General features: G+C 37.1%; 1 protein-coding gene across 1 annotated transcript; it reads left to right on the top strand.

Moving 5' to 3' along the window:
- Positions 1-310: 310 nt before the first annotated feature.
- On the top strand, positions 311-18,873 carry gareml (GRB2 associated, regulator of MAPK1-like). Its single transcript, XM_055186673.2, has 6 exons — positions 311-572; positions 4,553-4,693; positions 11,878-12,008; positions 12,121-13,221; positions 15,976-16,136; positions 16,352-18,873. Exons 1-6 carry the CDS (start codon positions 461-463, stop codon positions 17,115-17,117), a joined length of 2,412 nt encoding a protein of 803 aa, XP_055042648.2. The 5' UTR covers positions 311-460; the 3' UTR covers positions 17,118-18,873.
- The last annotated feature ends 932 nt before the right edge of the window (positions 18,874-19,805 follow it).

Raw genomic sequence — 19,805 nt, forward strand, 5'->3', positions numbered from 1 at the left:
TTCAAAGGTTAATTTTTTTTCTTGGTACTCAATGTCATGGATAACAAGATGTTACAGACCATAACAATATAATATTTTCTGTAAATTTGTCTTAAGTTAGCTGAAAATCTTTAATATTAATGACTGGAGCTCTTGGATTTCCCTCACAAGCAAAATCTAATCTATACATGTGATAGTATATGTATCAGAGATCTTTTTTTTAAACTTGCAAAAGTTTTCATAAATTCGTTGGTTGATGATATTAGTGGTAATCTCTGGTGTGATCTGTGATGATCCGGTGTTCCGGGGCGCGCGGGGCGGAGGAGGAGGAGGGTGTCGCGCGCTTCAGCGGTCCGCTACATCACATTACCTCAGAGTTTATCTCGCGCGTTTCTCTTCATCATGTCGCGATGCGCTCTTGACACCGGCTCTGTCCCGTCCCCGTGATGCTCGTGATGATGATGACGGTGACGGACGAAAGATGGAGAAACTATCCGCGAGCATTAACGGACTCTCGTGGAGCTCCGTGTCGCTGCCGCTGGACGTGGTCGTGAGCAAATTCCGTTTACCGACGCTCGTGCGGCTGAGCCACGGTAAGAAACACCGTCGAGAGTTACTTTTAAAACAAATTATCGGAGTTCGTTAACCGAGAACGACTAACGTTACTTTAAAAACTATTAACACTTTAATCGCAACATCGATTTACGCAAGTTTTAACTGATGATACGTGAATTCTCGCGTCTGCTTATGCACATTAACCCCAGAAACATGGAAAACACTGAATGAATTCTTGATCTTTATCTCATGGGAACTTTAATTAGATGTTGTGTAAGTTGTGTAACACTGAGATCTCAGTTGTTTGTGTATTTGGCTTCATCTGACAGTGTGTGTGTGTTGTGTGTTAAAGAGCTGCAGCTCTTTTCATATGTTAATGTTGTAATGTGCTGTAGTGTGTGTTGAATACTAAACAACCTCCTGCAAGAGAAACACCAACATTTACGCACTGTCTAACACAACTGAGTACACAAAAATAAGTTTTCATCGATGTTTACATTGTTGTGTGTATGTGTGTGTTATAGATGAGTGTGTGTATTTCTGCAACTAAAGTATAAATTTTTAAGTATGTATTCCCATGATGTTTGGGACACCAATGCAGAAACATTAATACAGGGTTCCCTTCAATGACACCTAGACAGGTAGACCCATCATTTATAATAGTAGGACATAGTTGTATGAATTAATTACAAGTTTACTTATATGGTAAAATACCCTCATTAATTGGACCGAAGTGCTTTTGTGTCATTCACTGTAACTGCATGACCTACCTTATCCCATTGTGTAACCCCCAATTCTCACAACGAATGAATGATGACCCATGAATGAAATAACCAGTGCTGATGTCATTGGTCAGTTACTGATCTGAGGTCTGTGTCATTACCTCTTCATAGAGTTTGTGTATGCTACCCTTGGATAAGAGGTTTACACATGTTGTTTTTATGCTGACTGTACAGTTTGTACAGCTGTTTGTAAATGATTGAATCTCAGCTGTAAAGATTATCATTGAAGATGATTTATTCACAGAGACAGAAATGATCTGTTATTTGTTATGTGAATGTTCTCAGTTACCATCATTTCATTACACACACAAAGCTCAGAATGTCTTGCTCGACAGTTTCTTATTTTAACATTTATTTAATTTGTCATGCAGCTGTGAGATTGAAGTTTAATCTTAAACAGTTTCGTGACCTAGACAGCGAAATGTCTGATTCACATGCCAAAAGACTAAAAAACATACATTCATACTAATCTGAACATGCTGGGACTTTATTCTTGGGGATTTCATGTAATGGAAAAAGTGGGCATTACATACCATAATAGAGCAAGCTGTGTAAGTACTCAGGGTTTATTCATGTTGATCTTAATGTTTCTGTAAAGTCTATACCAGTTGGCTCCAACATGGTTGCCCGCACGAGTCTGAAGGTTGCATCAATAACCTTAATTTTAATATTTATTGATTACATATTTTTTATGTATGTTTACATTTTAAACTATAATAAAACATATCAACAAGTAAAACAAAAACGTAGATAGTTTTATCCATTGTAGCCCTTGCTCACAAAAAGGTTGGAGACCCTTGGAGTCCCATTTAAAAAGCGTGCGTACGCACAGATTTGATCGTAAAGTATGCGTACGCAAAAATCCATGGCAAAGTCCATATTTATAAAATTTGTACGCACTTTTGCTTGTCCGATTGCTGCAGGTTTTTGAAAATATAAGCCATTCTTGCTGCTCGAAAAGGATTTAAACATTGACAGGTGCTTATTTATAGACCGTTTCATCAGGCGAACATGCGGTGACGCAATAAGCGTCTGGTCTGAACTTTACTTCCGGTTTCTGTTTGTTTAATGGTCTGACTAGTTGCTGAAACTGAACTCTTAAACAAATACCTCGTTGAAAATAACAAATGTTTTGGGTTCCTATGCAATCTACACTGCAAAAAACGGTTTTAAAGAAAAAAAAATCTTAGTATTTTTGTCTTGTTTTCAGAAATATCTAAAAATTCTTAAAATAAGATTCTTTTTGTTAATGAGCAAAACGACCCAAGAAAATAAGTCTATAGTTTTTAGACCAAAAATTGCATAAAACAAGCAAAAAATCTGCCAATGGGGTAAGCAAATTTTTCTTGAATTTTTCTTAAATTTAGTGTTTGGGGAAAAATGTTCAAGATTTTTTTGCTTACCCCATTGGCAGATTTTTTTGCTTGTTTTATGCACAAAATCACTTAAATTTGATATTTTTGGTCTAAAAACTAGACTTATTTTCTTGGGTTGTTTTAAGAAAAAGCATATTATTTTAAGAATTTTTAGACATTTTTACTGAAAACAAGACAAAAATACTTAGAAATTATTTTCTTGAAAATCATTTTTTGCAGTGTATGTGTTGTTTATTTAGCTTGTTATATAAATAAACTACTTTAAAAGGACTTTGTTGTTATTTATTCTAAGCTGAGTTTACCGGAAGTTACGTGATGACCACGAAAACTGCGTGTTTATGTTGTTACTGCTGAAACCGTCTATATGTCAATGACATTAGCTAGGCATTGTTTAAAGGCAAAGATTTGAAACTATTTAGCTGCGCACAATTTCAAGATAATATGCGATTTATAGATTTTACATCTATACCCGCGTTTTCTGTACGGGCGTTCGTTTTATGAATCACACGTACGCCCTTTTGAAAAATGATCGTAGGATACATTTTTTGTGTACTTATAGTCTATTTATTCAGTCTTTCTCTTTATTCATTAATTAAGTTATATCATTGGTATATAGTCTCCATTTATAAATCTTTATACTGTATTTTGATTAAATGCTGCACTTATAAAGAAATACTATTGCAAAGGTACAGTATACTTTAGTATTTACTATTATTATAGTATATTTATAGTAAATATAGTGACTATTTGGTATGGTAAAGTTCAGAACACTTAGGAATTTTACTGCAGTTTACTATAGTAAATACTAAAGTATACAACAGTGTTGTGTTTATGTGGATGCTGTGTTTGTGTGTATCAGTACAGGCATCGGTAAATACACAAACAACAAATCTGTAGAGCATCTGTGTGTTAGACAGTGAGTCTGTGTGTGTTGGATTTCTTCCATGTGTAAAAGCATCTGTATTGAGATTCGTCCCAACGAGGAATTCCTTTAATACCGAATCAATACAGTTCACCAGCCTCTCTCGCTCACTCTCTCTCTCTCTCTCATTCATCTTTTCTTCAATGAGGAGATCATCAGTGTGATGTTGGTGAGGTGATGTGGTTGTGTCTGATAGCTGACCTCAGTTCTCTCACCATAGATTTCATGTGTTACGGTTCAAAGGCCTGGTTTGATGTTTGTGGTCTGTGTGTGTTTGCGAGAGATCACACGCTTTGTCTATATAGAGTCGTCTCAAGAGCAATTCATCTGACTCTCTCTATGCTTTCTTCTGTCAATGTGAATTCTAATCAATGTGAAGTCAATCACAGAGAAAAATTGTGAATGTCGAGCTGCTTAAAGATGATCAAATATACTCTGATTTGTAGTTTACAACTTGTTCATTGGGTGTTTTATATGTTGGCTGCATAACGATTAATCGCGATTATTTAATCTATAGCAGAATAAAAGTTTTTGTTTACATCATATATGTGTGTGAACTGTGTATAATAAATATGCACACATGCATGTATAATTTTAAGAAAAAATATATATATTAAGTATTTATATTAATATATAATCTAAATTATACATAAATATACAAATGTATGTATACATGTAAACATTTCAAAAATCTATACAAAAATATCTAAAGTTATTATACACGATTCACACACATATGATGTAAACAAAAACTTTTATTCTGCTATATATTAATCACTATTAATCGTTATGCATCCCTAATATTATATTATTATTGTATAACATATAATATTATACGGCCTGTGTTGTTGTTCTGAAGCAATCTGTATATTTATATATCTGAATATCTTTTCAGTACTAATGTTTTACTTATGTGATGTTTGTGAATCTGTGTTTAGGTGAGAATGTGGAGGGTCTGTCAGAGGAAGATGTCATTCTCCTTCACTCATGCAGACAGTGGACCACCGTCACGGCCCACAGTTTGGAAGAGGGCCATTACGTGATCGGACCCAAAATAGACATCCCACTACAATATCAAGGTATTTAACATACACTTAACATCTACAGGTCCGATACATTAGACAACGTGTCTGTAGCATCAGGTAAGAGCACTAATAGACCAAGCAGAAGTTCTGCTTAGATCACCATCCCAGACAGCAGACGACTCTGGGACGGATCGGCACCGGATCAGCCCCAGAGCTGTTGACTTCGGCACAGATCCGGAGCGGATCCGGCCCAGAGTCGTCTGCTGTCTGGGATGAGATCAACACAGAAGATCTCTGCACACAGTATTATAACACAAGAAAACCATTCACTAAAACCCAGATCTTCCCTCATCCGCTGAAAGTATACACAGGCGAGAGAGAGAGAGAGAGAGAGAGAGAGAGAGAGAGAGATTGGTTGTTAACAGTATATTGATTGTTGTATTCAAGCACTTAACTTCACACATGTTCACTTAGACTGTTCTCCATTACACACACACACACATTTACAGATACGGATACAGTCAGGCTCAATTCAATTCAGTGTTTTATTGGCGTCACTGTTTTCATACAAATATTGGCAAAACATTCAGTCAATCCAGAAACATCTTAAATGTTAATTATTTGCATTGATGGATGTTACTGTATGACGTTACTCTTTTTACTGAGTATTTTAACATCTTGAGATTCTAACAAAGAAAAAAGGATGATTTAAAGGACCCAATTAAAATAACATGTAGTGCTGGGCTAAGATTAATCGTAATTAATCGCATACAAAATAAAAGTGATTTTTGGCATAATATATGAGTGTGTGCTGTGTGTAATTAGTATGTATATATAAATACACACACATTCATGTATGTATTTAAGAAACATTTACATGTGTATATATATATATATATATATATATTTATTTATATTTGTATATATTCTAAATTATATATAAATTAAAACAATTGATATACGAATAAAAATTTCTGAAATTAATAGATGTATGTTTGTGTGGTTAAATATACACAATTATTACACACAGTACACACACACATATATTATGCCAAAAATCACTTTTATTTTGTGTGCGATTAATCGCGATTAATCGTTGCCCAGCTCTTTTTTAAATTTCTGTAAAATCAACACCTTCTGTTTATCACCTGATAAAATATAAACTTACTTCGATTGCAATGCCATTTTTTAGTGGTCTAGCTACCGTTTATGTACCTTGTTTTACCTTCATTTATTCTCAGATTTATTTATTTATACTCAGATTTTTGCATTGAAATTGAATTAAGAGTAATTTAGAATTTCAATGAGGTTATGCTGAAAAAAAGAAAAACAAACAAATGTGACGTTGAACCCCATATATGGGAAAGATACAGCTAGACGATCTCCCATTATTCGCATTTACTCTTTTTTGCACAAGTCAAAAACTACCGCAAGTGAGCGTAAAAACTTTTTAGCGAATAAATTCAATTCGAATTTATTAGAAATTCGAGAGTTTTTTGTGATTGTGCAAGCAAAAATCCTTGAGCTTGCGGCATGTTTTCTCAAAAAATGCGATGGAATATGCGGAATATTTATGCAATTTTATGCGATGAAATTGCAGGAACTTGCCGGAATTACGGGAACTTGCAAAAACTGCGTGAACTTGCAAAAACTGTTTGCAGCTTTTGATTGATGTTCACGTGGCATAATTACCTCACTTCCTAACATTCCCATGAAAACAGGGGACATGGCTGCGCATGTGTGAAGTAAATGCAACATTTTCCAATGAAATCATGCAAACCCCGCATATTTTGCGCGCAGAAATCTGCAATTTATGCGGCGGAAGTGCGGCGTATTTTAAAAAATGCGGCCCCCGCATAAATATGCGGACTTTGGCTGATTATGTATTGAATCACACGATCACATAATTATGTTTTTCTGGAGCAACTGGCTAATGAGGTTGTTAGGATATGATGATATTTTGCTGAGATACAACTGTTCTGGAATCTGAGGGTGCAAATAAAATATATATTGAGAAAAATTGCCTTTAAAGTTGTCCAAATGAAGTCCTTAGCAACACATATTACTAATAATAAATACATTTTTTATATATTTACGTTAGGAAATTAACAAAATATCTTCATGGAACATAAACTTAACTTAATATCTTAATGATTTTTGACATAAAAAATTATAATTTTAAACCATACAATGTATTGTTGGCTATTGCTACAAATATAAACTGGTGCAAGTTCTCACTGGTTTTTTTTGGTCACATATTTATATTGTGAAAGCATGTATATACAATATACAAAAACACTTTTTCTAACACACATGCGCACACAAACACAGCGCTATATTTAATATCTTAATGTTGATGGTGCATCTTGTTTGTAGAAAGAAAACACTAAACAATACCAAAATACTAACTAATAATATTGCCTATATACCCATAATGGTGTAGTTATGACATGTACCACCAGGGTTTACCTGACCTCATCATAAACCACAAGTCTCATTCATAAAGTCAAACCCATCATTACCTCATCCTGACGTCATTCCCGCGGGAGCCGCGAGGAGCCCGTTATTCTGAGCTTCCGGAATAGCAGACATTACCGCGCTGGACTTCCTCTCCCGGGACGGCCGTTACCTAATATACCCGCCACCCGCACCATTAGGTCAGGTGACCAATGAGATCATCTGCTGGGGTTTCCGGCCACAGTAAGATGCTGAGAGAGAGTGAGATGAGGTCATTTGTGTCTTCTCTGTGTCTCCGCATCTCTCAGATAAAGTGCTAATACAGAAGATGGAATTACAGTACAGAAAAATGATTTTTACATTTATGCATTTGGCAGGCGCTTGCAGAGTCTTACAGACAATATAATTTTATTTTAGAAGTATGTGTGTTCCCTGGGAGTCAAACCCATGACCAATTAACTACACAGTTGAGAAATACAGGAGATGATGTTGCCGTAATCCTGAATCCTTTTATAATTACGTATGATTTTAAAGGGGCCATGTCACAAGAATTTTTTAAGATGTCAAATAAATTTTTGGTGTCCTGTCCCCAGAGCATATATGTGAAGTTTTAGCTCAAAATACCATATAAATCATTTATTATAACATGTGGCGTTTTGGGTGTGTCCTTTAAAATGCAAATAAGCGGATAAACACTGATCACAATGATGGTGGTTTGTTGCAATTGAAACTCAATTGTGCTGTGAATTATTTTCTCTCTCTCTTTTTTCTCTGCACTTAAGGCAGTGCTGTGATTGGATAGTGCAGATAAAGGGGCGGTATTATTATAATAAGAGCTAAATTTCAACTACCTATTTTCTCATGTGCTTGCAGAGAATGGTTTACCAAAACTAAGTTACTGGGTTGATTTTTTTTTATTTTCTAGGTTGATAGAAGCACTGTGAACCCAATTAAAGCACTTAAACATGAAAAAAGTCAGATTTTCATGCCGTGGCCCCTTTAATAATTATTCTGACATCACAAACACATCTGCTTTACTCAAACAAACATGTGCGTGTGTTTGTTTGCATGTACATGGGCAAAGCAATGTATTTGTTAGCGATGCACCGGTACAAAATTTCTCTTTAATTATTAAAATGACATCTACCGATACTGTGCTGGATACCGATAGGTTTGCTTTTTTTTGCGCTTTGTTTCAAATTATTATGTTGCAAATCTTAGAAGTGCTGAGTGTACAAAACTGCAATTCTGTTGTTATTGTGACCCAATTCAAAATAATCACACAACATGAGTTTTGATGACTTTTTCCAGCCCTTTTGACTATATAATCAGCACTGATTATTGGTCTGATAGTAAAAAAAAATGCTTTTATCTGCTGATACCGACAGGGGCATCATGCGGCAATTATTTAAGGGGGCACAGTATGCACAGCTCACAGACATTGTGTATACTGAAATGGCATTTATTTTTATTTATGTTGTGTTTAACAACTGCATTAATGTAATTTTAAATGCATAAAGTATTTAAACAATAAAAATAAAGTATATAAAGTATAAAGCACGTACTGGGGTTTGGAAGTGTTGTGAGCATTTCTGACGACGTTTTAATTCTTCAGATAACAAAATAAGCCTGCGACTGCGCTCAAAGTATAAAGATCATATCAAAACGGCGAAAGTCTTTGAATAGTGACGAGGATGCTGCACATAACTCATAACATTGTGCATATTAAACAGATAAAAAGACAAGTAACAGATTAATAAGTGCTTTTTTGATTTGGAGGATGCATGCAAAATCCATTTGGCTCAAAAAACTGAGGGGGCATGTGGCCTCTAGATACCGACTATATGCCGATACATTGATGCATCCCTTGTACACTTGAAAAAATTCTGGGTTATTTTCAACCCAGCGTTGGGTCAAAAAGGGACAAGCCCAGACCGTTGGGTTGTAATTTAACCTATGCTGGGTTGTTTTATCCATTGTTGTTTCAAATATAAACATTATCTGGTTTAATTTAACTCAACGGCTGGGCTCGTCCCCCTTTGACCCAATAATGGGTTGAAAATAACCCAGGATTTGTGTGTCTGGTCTAGCTGTACTTAAACATTTTCTCTGAGCTCAGTCTGCTTATATGAGAATGTCTGATGCTGAAAATATATATTTTTAATAAAATGCCAAAACGTTATTTGTTAGGGTTAGGATTAGTCTATTGTATTTATATTTGCCTTATTTTAATTCAATAGAAGAGAATATGTAAAGTGCTTATGTAGTGTCCCTTCACAGTCTGTGTTTAAAGTATCTCAGACCCTATTAAGTGAACTAAAATGTTTAAGCCGCTCAGATCTCAGTTTATTTTTCAAATAACCCAAAGTTTTGTTAAGCCGCTGTCAGACGGTTGGAATGAAAACATTTTTCCATAGATAAAACTATGTAAACATAAGCTTGTGTGTTTAAATGTTGGCCGATAGCTGCTCTTGTGCTGATAGCTCTGTGATTGGTTTGTTTAAGGTTACTTTTGCTGTGATTGGTTTTTGCGGACGTTCCATTGATGCTTAAGTAATCTTGATAGCCTTCATATGAAGAGACAGGAATGGTTGGCAGCCTGAGAGTTTTAACTCTTTCCCTGCCAGCGTTTTAAAAATAAAGTTCCCAGTGCCAGCATTTTTTATGATTTTCACAAAAGTTTAATGCCTTCCAGAAAATGTTCTTTAAAGGTGCAGTGTGTAATTTTTAGAAGGAATTTTTGACAAAAATGCAAAACAATATACAAAACTATATTATCAGGGGTGTATAAAGACCTTTTTATAATGAACCGTTATGTTTTTATTACCTTAGAATGAGACTTTTTTTATCTACATACAGCGAGGGTCTCCTTACGTGGAAGTCACCATTTTGTGCCGCCATTTTTCTACAGACGATGACATGTTTGTCCGATGGCGGCTACAGTAGCTTCTCTATGTGTTTCAAAAGCGAGGAGTGAGCCGTGGACTAAGCCGCTGGTTGCAATTCGCAACCTCACCACTAGATGCCACTAAAATTTACACACTGCACCTTTAAATATATAAACATACAATATATCAAATGAAAGAACAGACCCTCTGCTTTTAAACAAAAATAACCCCATTTCATCCTTTCTTCATTTATTTTCTTTTATCACCTCTTAAATATGGGTAGGTTTCTTTAAAAATACCAAATTGTGAGCAAAAAGCTGAGATAATTACAATTTTGTAAAGGACTGTTGTTAGAGATTAGATTTAGAGCGATGATCAAAACATACACAAAGTTTTTACTGTTTTTGGATCAGTGGACGCTTCAGTGTTTTATAAGTTGGGTAAAAATGCCACCTAGTGGATAATAGCGGAAATATGGATTTCCGTAAAAACACGTCATTGGCAGGGAAGTGTTTTCTCTTTAATAACTCATCGATGGCAGGGAAAAAGTTAATGTCAGATTTTGAAAAGTGTGGAGTCTTGTGCTTGGCGTGTTTCTATACTGCTACTGTTTATTAATAATTAGGGCTGTCAAAATTAACGCGTTAACGCAAATTAATTTTAACGGCACTAATTTTATTAACGCGCGATTAACCCACACGCAATTTCTGTTTGACCCACAGCTGGATGAATTGAGACGCAGCAAGTGACCGGCGCTGTCTAGATGAGTCGGAGCTTTTCATAAAAATAAGAACATTAAGCTCTCGTCTAGCGAATCCAATGCTCTAAATGGTCATTAAACATCTAAAATGCACGTTTTCTGCACATGCAGTTTTCTTTATCTACACGTTTTCTGTGAGGTGTACCGTCCCAAATCCATATAAAGCAAAGATGCGTCTTCTTTCACTTTTTAGTTTCGTTTTTAAAGCATTCAGAAATTATAGAAAATAGACTGCAGGACTTTCTTGATGTTAAAATAATTATTAAGAGAGATAAAGTTCGGGATCTGATTGATGTTAAAATAGTTATTAAGAAGGCTCAAAAGCGATGTCTGACGCAGACGTCTGAAGCGCATGCACACAAACGCGCGAGTGCGTGACCCCGATATATATAGACATCTAACACAAAATTACAGGTTTAAAAGTATCTGTTTTGACAAAAATTCACGCAGGTATGACCTATAATCTGTTATATCTGAAGTGAATGTTTGGTTAACTGTTAAGGAAAAGTATCTGTTGTGTCATTATATTAAACCCTTGCATTATCCTACAGTCTTAAAGTGGTCTGTCTCAATGTCAAAATTAAACAATAAAAAAACATATATGTATATTGATATTGTTTTTGCTCTGCATTAACAGGTATAGTTCTGTCATGCTTTGTCAGATTCCAACAATTGGTCCAATTGTTTTGAAGTTTTTTTATAGAGAATGTTAAAATATAAATGACACATTTTTGAAAATTTGCTCATCCCAACTCAATTTGGCAGCACAGGTCACAAATGATGCAGCAGCAAACAGAAATGGAGAAAGAACAAGGTCTTCTAAAGGCAAAAACATTTATAAAACTATGGCTGATGGTTCTGTTGAAAATGTAAACAGGCTGTTGTAGACATACATTTGCATATAGCATATATATTATCCAAATCCATGCTGATTAGAGCATTAAAAAGTGTTACATTTAGGTAAATTTAGAACAGCTAAAAATGTGCGATTAATTTGCGATTAATCGCGAGTTAACTCATGAAATCATGCGCTTAATCGCGATAAAATATTTTAATCTATTGACAGCCCTATTAATAATATTTAGTTTTTGAATATAGATTTAAACTGCTTTTTTCTGTCTTTCTCTCCTCAGGGAAGTTTAAGTTATTAGATCAGGACCGGGGTGTACGTGAGCCTGTTCAGTATTTTGGGAGTGTGGAGGAGATCGCTGGAATCTTTCCTGATCGTGTGTTTGTCATGGAGCCCATCACATTCAGTGTTAAGGTGACAACAGCATCACAGCACAACAACTATGACTGATATCAAAATATCTGAGTGTCAAAAAAGATCAGTTGTTCTGTTAAAAGTGCTAATATATCTGTTTCTCTGGCTTTAGGTGGTGTCTGGGGAGTTCACAGAGGACAGCGAGTTATATAATTTCTCTCTACAGGCAGGTGATGAACTAACTCTTATGGGTCAAGCAGAACTGCTCTGCGTCCAATCGACCCGAGAGAAATCCCGCCTAACCGCGCTGCTACGCCGGCTGGGCAAGGCAGGTGGAGGTTTGGGACGTCCTGCTCGCACGAAGATGCCATGTTTGATATGCATGAACCATCGGACCAACGAGAGCGTCAGTTTGCCGTTCCAGTGCCGCGGACGTTTCTGCACGCGCTCGCCGCAGGAACTGCAGATGCAAGGAGGTGAACACACCGTACGCAGCATTATCGAGCGCGTGCGGCTGCCCGTCAATGTGTCCGTGCCATCGCGACCTCCGCGCAACCCGTACGACCTGCATGCTATCCGCGAGGGCCATCGATATAAACTCCTTAGCATCATTAGCAAAACGGTGGTTCTTTGCTGCATACTGCGCAAAGAGGAAGTAACGCCGTCTCACTTCCTGTTACTGACGGACATGCCGCGTTTTACTGTACCTGAGGGACTCTTGCGCGCGGACGCTTCTTACCAGCAGGTGGTGTTGCAGTGCGCCCTGCGATGTCAGGAATCCTTCGAACCGGACGATTACTCGCGTGCCGTGCGTGAGGTAAAGACGGATTTCTCAGAGGAGTGCCTCAGTCCGCGGCGGATTCGGGTGTGCGTTCAGGGCTACGGTCGTGACGAGCTGGGGACTTCCCTGCAGAGATTGTCTTTATGCGTGTATGGCGGTGGAGCAGCCACGCACACGATCTCGCACGGCTGCAGAGACTCGCTGGGCGACTCGCACACGCTGCCCTCCGCCGATGGAGAGGAACGAGAATACGTCTCGCCTGATTGGTCAACAGAGTCGCAGGAGATTCCGTACGAGGAGCTCTGGACCAATCAGACGTCTGAAACCTTCGGAGTGACTACTGATAGCGGAATGAAGGCGGAGCATAACCTCATATCGTTTCACTCCACTACTACATCGTTGGATGGAACCCATGTTGCTATGGTGCAGATGGAAGCAGGAAGAGTATCGAAAGTACCGACTCCACCCCCGGTCCCGCCCAAATCAGATGCTGTAAGCAAAATCACTGTCATTTTTTTTTATTTGAAGGTCACCCCAAAACGAAAAGAAAGCTTTAAATCTGTATAAAAGCAGTTTAAAAGAATAAAGATGTAATTTATGTGCCCCTGAAATAGACATTTTCTTAAAATTTTCTTTTTTTGTTGTTGCCTGAATTCTGACACGGAAAACGTCTGACCCTGAGCACTGCTCTCTAACTCCTTTTATTCCCATGAGATTTTTCTCCGCTGTGGGTCTCATACGCAAACATCATCACACTTATGTGTGCATTAAAGTCTATAGAGTTTCACAGAACCCTGCTGACCTACACTGAACGCTAAATTATTGATACAGCTGCTTTTAAAAGCCGAATAATGAGAACATGTTTACTGGAACACAACACACACACACACACACACACACACACACACACACACACACACACACACACTCAAAGAGATGCATATAATCCTGGAAAACAATGTTTTAAACATGCTTTTGAACATGTATGATATATATTTGTAAAATGTACATAGACACATTGTGTAATCACAGAGAAACAACTTTCTCGTCGGTTGTGGATGTAGAATTAATGTCTTTTTTACTCTGTTGACTAGAATTATAGCCTTTCTTTCTCTCTGCTGTCTCCCACACATAAAGGTTTCAGGCCTGGTCTGTAATTTAGCTTTTCAAACACACACACACAGAGTCTCTGGTGTGTTTATGAAGGAAGTTAACTGTATCCCAGAATCCCAAAGTTTTGAGTCTCAGAGGAGAACGTTTGGACAGAGATAATCGCTACTATTAGAACAATTTAACCATGTTGCTGTTTATACTGTTATTAGTTTATTTTCTGCAGAAAATGTTATATATATATATTTGTTTTTACTATTTAGAAAATGGATTTGTGTCTGACAATAATATTTCTTTGTTTGATCACATTGTAGTTGTTAAAGATAACAAACAATAACAACAACAACAAAACAGCATTTAGTGTTTAGTATCCAGTTTTCCATGTTCTGTGTTTGGTATTCTGTATTGTTTTCCATTTTCAGTATCCAATTTTCCATGTTTAGTGTTCAGAAATCAGCATTCAGTTTCCAAGTTCAGTTTTTACTGTTCAGTATCCCGTTTCCTAAGTTTAGTGTTTAGTATTCAAGTTTTCCAAGTTAGTGTTTACTGTTCAGTATTCCAGTTTTCAATTTTCGGTTTCCAGTTTTTTATGTTCAGTGTTTAGTGTTCACTATTCCAGTTTCCCAATTTCATTGTTTAGTGTTCAGAATCCAGTTTCTTAAGTTCAGTGTTTAGTGTTCAGTATTCCAGTTTTCCATGTTTGGTATACAGTTTTCCATATTCAGTGTTTAGCATTTAGTTTTCCATGTTCAATATTTACTATTTACTGTTTAGTATCCAGTTTCCCAAGGTCAATTTTCAGTGTTTATTATTCAGTTTCCTAACTTCAGTGTTTAGTGTTAGGTATTCCAGTTTCCAAAGTTCAGTGTTTAGTGTTCAGTATCCAGTTTCCCAAGTTCAGTGTTTAGTGTTCAGTATTCCAGTTTTCCATGTTTGGTATACAGTTTTCCATATTCAGTGTTTAGCATTTAGTTTTCCATGTTCAATATTTACTATTTACTGTTTAGTATCCAGTTTCCCAAGGTCAATTTTCAGTGTTTATTATTCAGTTTCCTAACTTCAGTGTTTAGTGTTAGGTATTCCAGTTTCCAAAGTTCAGTGTTTAGTGTTCAGTATCCAATTTCCCAAGTTCAGTGTTTAGTGTTCAGTATTCCAGTTTTCCATGATCACTGTTTAGTGTTCACTATCCAGTTTCACAAGTTCAGTGTTTGGTTTTCAATTTTCCAGTTTTTCATTTTCAGTATCCAGTTTTCCATGTTCATTATTTAGTGTTCAATGTTCCGTTTCCCAAGTTCAGTGTTTAGTGTTCAGTATTCCAGTTTTCAATTTTCAGTTTTCCATGATCATTGTTTAGTGTTCACTATCCAGTTACCCAAGTTCATTGTTTAGTTTTCAAAATTCCAGTTTTTCATTTTTAGTATCCAGTTTTCCATGTTTATTATTTAGTGTTCAATGTTCAGTTTCCCAAGTTCAGTGTTCAGAATTCCAGTTTTCCATTTTCAGTATCTAGTTTTCCATGATCATTGTTTAGTGTTCACTATCCAGTTACCCAAGTTCAGTGTTTAGTTTTCAATATTTCAGTTTTCCATTTTCAGTATCCAGTTTTCCATGTTAATTATTTAGTGTTCAGTGTCCAGTTTCCCAAGTTTAGTGTTCAGTATCCAGTTTTCCATGTTCATTATTTAGTGTTCAGTGTCTAGTTTCCCAAGTTCAGTGTTTAGTGTTCAGTATTCCAGTTTTCAATTTTCCATGATCATTGTTTAGTGTTCACTATCCAGTTTCCCAAGTTAATTGTTTGGTTTTCAATATTCCAGTTTTCAATTTTCAGTATCCAGTTTTTCATGATCAGTGTTTATTGTTCACTATCCAGTTTCCCAAGTTCAGTGTATAGTTTTCAATATTCCAGTTTTCCATTTTCAGTATTCAGTGTTGTGTATCTATTTTGTGTTCAGTATTGGTGTGAGAAAATGTTACAGACTGATTTCCCTCTTTAAGTAAATCTGACATTTATTTACAAGCTAAGTGTGGAGTTGTAAGGAAAACAATAGCAGGAATGTTTAATATGGAGGACTTCACACTGTAACCTAGTAACGGTTAGTCTCACTTTGTATTTGTGCATTGCTTCTGTCTCTTTAGGTGAAAGAGGAGTGTCGTTTCTTAAACGCTCCTCCTGTTCCACCCCGCTGTGCTAAAGGGCCCGTCCCCAGTCCGCCGGTCCCTCCTCGTTTCCCCCAAACCCCAGCCACACAGACACTCAGCCCAAACCTCTCATTTTATTCATCTGGACTGCAGGAGAGGTAAAATTATAGACACATACAAATTAAAGAAAGCATAGGAAATGAAAGTCTTGTGGTGTACAGTAGGTTTTTATCCTTTTTGGAAGTGAACCTGCATTTAATGTAGCCTGGGTCATATTTTTATTTATTTTTTTGTAAGGATGAGAGCGTTTCATTTGAAAGACGTACAAGTTAAAGTCACAAAAACATTGACTTCAACTGTCTCTCTTTTACAGTTCGGCACCCCGTAGCGGTAGTAGCTCTCCATCGCCGGACTCTTATTCTCTGTACTGTTACCCATGCACCTGGGCCAACTGTGTGACCTCTGACTCTTGCGCAAGCCCCGATCCCACCCATCCTGCCCAGGCCTGTTGGTCTCATCCTCGAGGAGGCGGAGCCTACACGTCAAACGTTCTAAATACACCTCTTCTCAGCACTGACTCCGCCCAAAAGAACTACTCCACCTGCCCCAGACCACGCCCGATGCCGCAGAACCGTTTTGCACCATTTGGCGCTCTAAACCCCTTTGCGAATCCAGGCCAAGCCCACGGCTCCTCTGATTGGCTCACCACGGGCAGGGACTCCCCCACCCTCATACCTGACCTCATAAGCTCCACCCCCCAGGAACCTCAAGCCACTCAGGGAGGTTCAGAGGCGGGCCCAGAGCCTCCGCCCAGACCGGTAAAGGGTTCGGAAGAGGACACGGTCACGGTAAACCCCGCCTCTGGATCAGTTGCCATGGTGAGAGGTGCTGAGGGGGGAGCAGGGTCGTCGTGGCGACCCCCCACAGATCTTTGCTGGCTCTCGGTCGAGGAGGTTTCGGCCAGTCTGCGATTCATCGGCCTTTCGGACGACGTGATTGGTCTGTTCAGCCGAGAGAGAATCGATGGCTCGATTTTCACTCAACTGACGGAGGAAATCCTGTCAGAGGACTTTAACCTCACCAAACTACAGGTCAAAAAAATCATGCAGTTTATCAAGGGGTGGAGACCTAAAATATAAGGTGTGAGTGTTGGCTAAAGGGCATCTACCCTGATTCTTCAGATGATTTGTATGTATGTGTGTGTGTGCGTGGAAGAAAGACACTTCTATTATAGAAATTCACCTCTCTTATTGAAGGACAGATTTTGACTAATATATTATTGAGCACTATTTGATATTTTTGTTGTTAATTTTGGGGTGGAATAGTTTCGAGTGCCTTCAGTGAACAGTCAGAGCTCATCCGATGGTGTTCTGTTGTCTTTCAAGAGTTAAATTCGTTTTGACTCATTTTTTTCTAGCATCTCTCTCTGTTTCTGTAACCTGACAGCATTGCACTGTAAGTTAAACAGCACTATGCATATACACACTTACTATCCAAGTATGCAAACTCAAATGCTTCACTAATGCTTTGCAAATGCACAGTCATGTTAAGCACACTTAATTTGGAGGTGAACAGACTTCAGTACTCAGAGGTGATATAAATAATTGTGCCATAAAGCTGTAGCGTGTAATTTATGTGCCAGTATAACAATTGCAGAAATAATGAATGGTTTCCCAAATACTCCCCGCCCTACCGTAGACACCACTGTTTGAGCCAAAATTGCTATGATGCTCCAACAATCTGATCGTGTTTTTAGTGCCTCAATGTTTGACACATGAAAACGTCTCGTGTTACGTATGTAACTGTTGTTCCCTAACTGTGCGTCACTCTTGTAATACTTCCTGCGTCCCTGTAACGCCGTCTTTGGCAATATTTCAGATAGCGATATACTTCCTGGCTCCCGTGTCACCCTGTCTTTGTCGTTAAGCCTCACCATTGGTTGAATTTGATATACACATTCAGACGCACTTACCCCTGGAGGCGTCCCCAAAGTGTCACCGCAGTGACGCAGCGCGAGTTCCCTCAAAAGGAAACTGTAACAATGTATCTTAAAAGGTAACACGATGTAACCTTGATCTCACTTGAAATCTGTCCCCACATTTACTCCTTTAATTTGAGGGTATTGCACCTGGAAAGTCCTTGAAAGGTCCTTGAATTTGAAGTTAACTAAGGTGTGAGTCAGGGAATTTGACATTTGGTTTAGAATGGGAACTGTTTATCTGATTATATTAGTACTACCAGAAAAAGAAAACTCGTTGTAGAAAGCTGAAGTTTACAGTAATGCCTTCCTCAATGCACAGAACACATGCATGATGTATAAATTACAGTCTGACTCGTGCATGAAATAAGCTGCTAGAAGCATTTGTGTTCATGTACTTGCCTGGGCGAAATAATATATATATTTAAACCTTCAAACATTTTGTTTGCACAATATCCGAAAAGCACAATTCCTTTATTTAATCTGCTATCATATCAGGATGAGAGAGATGCTTAGAGAGTTTTAGAGATTTAAAAGAATCATTTGAGTTTGTGATGTACATGCTAATAAGTGCAGTGAGGGTTTACAGTCTAAAGAGAGAAACGCACTAAATTAGATGACAGTAATGAAAGCGTTTACTAACCTACAGCCCACACTGATGGAGGATTTGTGTGTATGTGAGTCAGAGATGCTGTAATGAGACTTTAAGCATCCGTGTATCGCAGTTGAAAGTGTTTTATCAGCATTTCAGAGAGACGTCTGAATGTTTATTTAACTGATTCCCCTCTGTAGACACATTTGTACTTGAATAATATTTAACAACAATAGTGCGTGTTTCATTTGTATTGTAATTTCATCTACTGTATAATTTAATCCTGATGGATTAGAAACAGAAAAGAATAAATCAATAGTGCTCACTTTTTGTCCTTTTTGTATAAAAATAATTTGAAAATGCTGTAATATGTTTGGTTTATATCTTGCACTGGATTTGAAAGGTCAACTTGTGCACAATGCATTGTGGGATACATATGGGTGATTCTCACGAAATCGAGACTTAGAAGGTGTCCAGCATCAGATTTTTTAAAAAGCCATTGAAGCCAATTTTTTTTTTTAACATATAAGATTAGGGTCTGAATTTACTATAACCATTAGTTTAGAGGATTTAAAAAAATATTTCCTATAGAATTATTTACATTTTTTAGATTATCATTATCAAATGTGATCATTACCGCAACGTGATATTACATTAAATATATGCATTTACAAACTCATATTTCGGTAATGAGAACTAAATAAAAGAGAAAAAATAAGAACTGGTTACATGGTAGCCATCTTGAGTGTCAATTATGTCTCTTCTAACAATTTTTCTTTTTGAAAATGTTAGTTCATTGAGGGCTTAAATAATAATTAAAAATTGTGGCGGAGGATGATACACATTTATATTCCTTATTATTGTCTCTACATTTACCAATGATCACCAAATACCACATGTTTCTTTACTGTAAATGTGTATAATATGCACTGAAGCTTTTTTTTTATTATAAATTTTCCATGTCAAAGAAACATTGGACACGTTGCGGTAATGAAAAATGTTCCCTTATATGTGGAAAAAAAACAAAATCGGTTTGTATGATATCATTTGAAATCTTGTGCAAAATAGTACATGAAGAGATGTTTGTAACTGTATGCTTCTTATTTTGATAGCATTTACTTTTTTTATCAAAATGTTTCATGACACCTCATAAGTATAATTTCACGAGAATCACCCATATGGGACCACAAAACCAGTCATAAGTCGATATAGCAGTAGCCAACAGTAGATTGTATGGGTCAAAATTATAGATTTTGT

The sequence above is a fragment of the Misgurnus anguillicaudatus genome, chromosome 18 (assembly GCF_027580225.2).
Source record: "Misgurnus anguillicaudatus chromosome 18, ASM2758022v2, whole genome shotgun sequence".
In the NCBI taxonomy this organism is placed as follows: Eukaryota; Metazoa; Chordata; class Actinopteri; order Cypriniformes; family Cobitidae; genus Misgurnus; species Misgurnus anguillicaudatus.